Source organism: Nylanderia fulva, unplaced genomic scaffold (assembly GCF_048542155.1).
Source record: "Nylanderia fulva isolate GAGA-0341 unplaced genomic scaffold, ASM4854215v1 Scaffold11, whole genome shotgun sequence".
In the NCBI taxonomy this organism is placed as follows: domain Eukaryota; kingdom Metazoa; phylum Arthropoda; class Insecta; order Hymenoptera; family Formicidae; genus Nylanderia; species Nylanderia fulva.
The window spans coordinates 4,540,117-4,544,182 of record NW_028189302.1 but is presented as its reverse complement, the minus strand read 5'-3'; the positions used below and the strand labels follow the sequence as shown (position 1 = coordinate 4,544,182).

Sequence of the window (4,066 nt, the reverse complement as noted above, 5' to 3'; positions counted from 1 at the left end):
GCGCGCCCGCCCCCGAACGCCGCTCGCGCCGCCAAGCTTCCGCTGCGCTGATTGGTCCGCCGACGAAGGCGTCGCGAGCGCGCACGACCGTTTCCGAAGAACGCCGACAGGTGCGCGCGCGCGGCGCGAGCTGTCAAATTTGACATTTCGCAATGAAATATACAATTGATAGTATATTAGTTTACAGCGTTTACTCATTTGCAATTTTTTTTTTTTATTTACGAATCCTCTTCTTTCTCCTCCTGCAAAAAATAGAAAATATATAATACACTGGAAACAATTAATTCTATATATTCAATCTAGCAGAAGATGAGTTACCTGTCAAATATTGGAGACCTATCTATGTTATCGATATAGTTCATGGAAGTTTAGTTCGAATTCCAGAATGTAGATGGCGCTTTTACGCGGAAAAATTATGAATTGTGAGAGTCGATCTGTTTAGTCTTATTACTATATGGATTAACGGCTCGACCATCTGTGTTCAAGTTCATTTAAAGAGGTTAGAAGAGTGCTGGCATTTAAAAAAGCAATATTGGACATTTAATAGCAGATGACACAGAACCTGCTGTGTTAAGAGAAATCGTGCGTGACTATGTCATATAGCGAGGAATATATTAAAAACAAAGTGACAGATGAATTGAAAACTTTACATGTGGTACGTAATCTACGATATTTTTTTCACTTCTCTTCCCTTCTTCCCCCTTCTTTTTTTATCGTATCACACATATGACATGACGACGTGTCATTTTGCCAGGAAACCATTTTTGAAATTCTTGCCGATTAGTTTTGCGATTTGAGCGATAAACTTACTTCAAGATCTCGCCCAACGGAGAATGCAGGGAAAACTGCAACTCGTCTTGATCTCCTGTTTTGCCATTCTCTTGAGATGCTGCATCACTCATCATTCGCACAGTGGAGAGGGCAAGCCTCCTATGTACGGAGATTATGAAGCACAGCGACACTGGCAAGAAATCACACTGAATCTACCCCTTGATAACTGGTATATCAATACTACGGACAATGATCTACAATACTGGGGCTTAGATTATCCACCTTTAACAGCATATCATAGTCTCTTATTAGGTCACATTGCAAATAGAATAGATCCGTCCTTTGTAAAGCTGCAAGAATCCAGAGGACTTGAGACTGCGGAGCATAAACATTTCATGAGACTGACTGTTCTAATTGCGGACATTTTAATTTATATACCAGCAGTTATATATTTTGTAATCAATTTGCGTTTGTCGGACAATTGTCAATTTAATGAGTCTAATATATTCAAATTTAAGAAAAGAGATGTTGTTTTTTTGACAGCATTGATTTATCCAGGAATAATATTAATAGATCATGGACATTTTCAATACAATAGTGTGTCGCTGGGTTTCTTCATCGCCGCTGTAGCTGCTATGATGCAAGATTCAGTCATCTTTAGCTCAATTCTATTTGTTTTAGCATTAAACTATAAACAAATGGAATTGTATCACGCTTTACCGTTTTTCTTTTACATACTTGGATATTACACATTCAATAAGACCAAATCATGGTTTTTTCGTATTCGCATGTTGACGTGTATTTCTCTTATGGTGTTGTTAACGTTTTATATCATTTGGACACCATTTTTCAAGAATAGAGATTTATTTTTCAGTACGATGCTCAGATTATTTCCGTTTTCCAGGGGTATATTTGAAGATAAAGTTGCCAACATTTGGTGTACGATCAATGTTTTTTGTAAATTACGACAGATTTTTACGAACGCGCAGTTAGCCAAGATTTGTTTAACGTTAACAGCATGCACAATTCTACCAAATTGCATCAATTTATATTTGTTTCCTACGAAAAATACATTTATACTTTCTCTAATAAATTCCGCTCTAGCGTTCTTTCTTTTCTCGTTTCAAGTTCACGAAAAGTCCATTCTTTTAGTTGCCATACCAGTCTTATTGTATTTTCATAACGATCCTCTACCTTGTTTTTGGTTTTTAATAATTTCACATTTTAGTATGCTACCATTATTTATAAAAGATGATCTATACCTTGCTTATCTTACTACATTAGTTTTTTATTTCTGTTTTGTGTTTTGGATGTGGTCTGATGCATTTTATAATGATAAAACAAAGAGTTCGTTAAATAAGATTGTATCAAGGTCAAAGAATAGAGTACAAAGATATAGGAAAAATAAATTTTTCTCAAATTTGCCAAGTTATAATAAGAAATTGTGTCTCCTTATTACGTTCTATGGATCGATTTTAGGTATGTTACTTCTCTCTAGCGTTAGCAAATTTGTACAACCCCCTGAAAAATATCCTGATTTATTTTCTCTTTTAATATCGATATATTCATGTGGACATTTTCTAGGCTTTTTTGTATATTTCAATTATGTCCAACTATTTGTACTAAGAAAAGAGATTCTGGCAAGAAAAGTTAAATCATGTTGAATAAAACAGCTATTAAAAGCAAAAAATGTGTAAATTACTAGAAATAATAAATAAATGTATGCTCTTATAAAGTCGAATCAAATTAATTTTTTGTCCCTTTTCTGCAACGTTTATTCTCTAACTGCTATTTAATATATCGTGAAAATCAATTGTGTATAAATTATATTTATAAGGATAAATCTTAATATTGATAATATAATACAATATACATCAAACTATTTTTTTTCTTGGCAAAATATTTCGTTACTGCACATTCTGTCTAGAATAATTTGAATCAAATCTTACTATTTTTATGAGATTATGAAAGTAATAATCAAATATATGTATGAATACACAAATTAAGAAATTAATTTAAATTTATAACTTCTATATATAGTTTATGCATAGCCTCTACGCATTATGAAAGATAAAATTAACACAATAAAAATGCATATCCACTGAATTATGAATTAATGGAATAATTGTCATAGATATTATACGAATAATTACTACTTTAAGGACTCTGTAATTGTTCTCTATTTTGTATGTTCAATTTTAATAGCTAAGTCTTAAAATATTATAATTCTAGATTTTAATTAAAATTTGAGAGATAATTGCAATTAAAATACCTGCACTTAATATATTAAATAGCAATATAACTGAATATACATTATATTTTCTCTTGTTATAATTATAATATTATAAAAATACAAAAATTTCTCATAAATGATATAAGATATAAATTAATGAAATAATGTCTATTATAAATTTTGTATAACTAAATGGAAATTTTATAATCTTAGATTAGGAATATTTATTAGAATATTATATTTTATCGCATCTTATTAAATTGCCATTTTTTGGTTCGCTACACGTTACATATATTACAATATTCAGAATAAGATAAGATATGCTTTTTAAAACTTGTTTAAAATCTCTTTAAATTTGCATTTGAAAGCAGTATATTTCTGTAGCAAGTTTCAGTTGCGAAAGAACTGCTTTAGTTGTCTCGCAGTCTTTATAAAATAAATATATAAAGTATACATTTTCTTTTTCTTTTATTTTGTCAGCTTTATTCAGTCATCTTTAGAGACATAAATCAAACATTCTATATCGTGATAGGGTATAAAAAAGGTTCGTAATTGTATTTAAGTGTTCTAATTATGAATTGGATCTATTTCAAGTGACTCTACAAAGATATCTTATTCACAGAATACTTATCTATTATATTGTGTGTTACAGGAGGTAGTAGATCAATCTGATGGTTGTGGTGCCAAATTCTCAATAGTCGTTGTCTCTGAACTATTCTAAGGAAAGCCCATCGTGCAACGTCACAGGTAATATATCATTTCATTACAGATAATTAAAATATTTTCATAAACTTTGATAAAGTTGCAATAATGGAGCACATATAATTCATACACACAGGCTTGTGCATGGAGTCTTGAAAGAAGAATTGAAGACAATTCATGCTATTACAATAACGGCATTAACACCAGAGCAATGGGAAAAATCCAAAAGTTGACTGTTGAATCTTATTAAATTTCTTTCATATGGATGAAATTTGATAACGGTTACTTTTATCACAGCCGTTTTGTATATTAGCCATTTTTAATAAGTTATATAAATGAAGAAGTGATACGAATATTATC

General features: G+C 31.0%; 1 protein-coding gene across 1 annotated transcript; it reads left to right on the top strand.

Moving 5' to 3' along the window:
• The first annotated feature begins 440 nt into the window (after positions 1-440).
• LOC114936846 (uncharacterized) lies at positions 441-4,064 on the top strand. Its single transcript, XM_029310173.2, is given in 3 exon segments — positions 441-655; positions 3,657-3,751; positions 3,843-4,064. Coding segments are annotated over 3 exon segments (255 nt in total). The 5' UTR covers positions 441-592; the 3' UTR covers positions 3,940-4,064.
• The last annotated feature ends 2 nt before the right edge of the window (positions 4,065-4,066 follow it).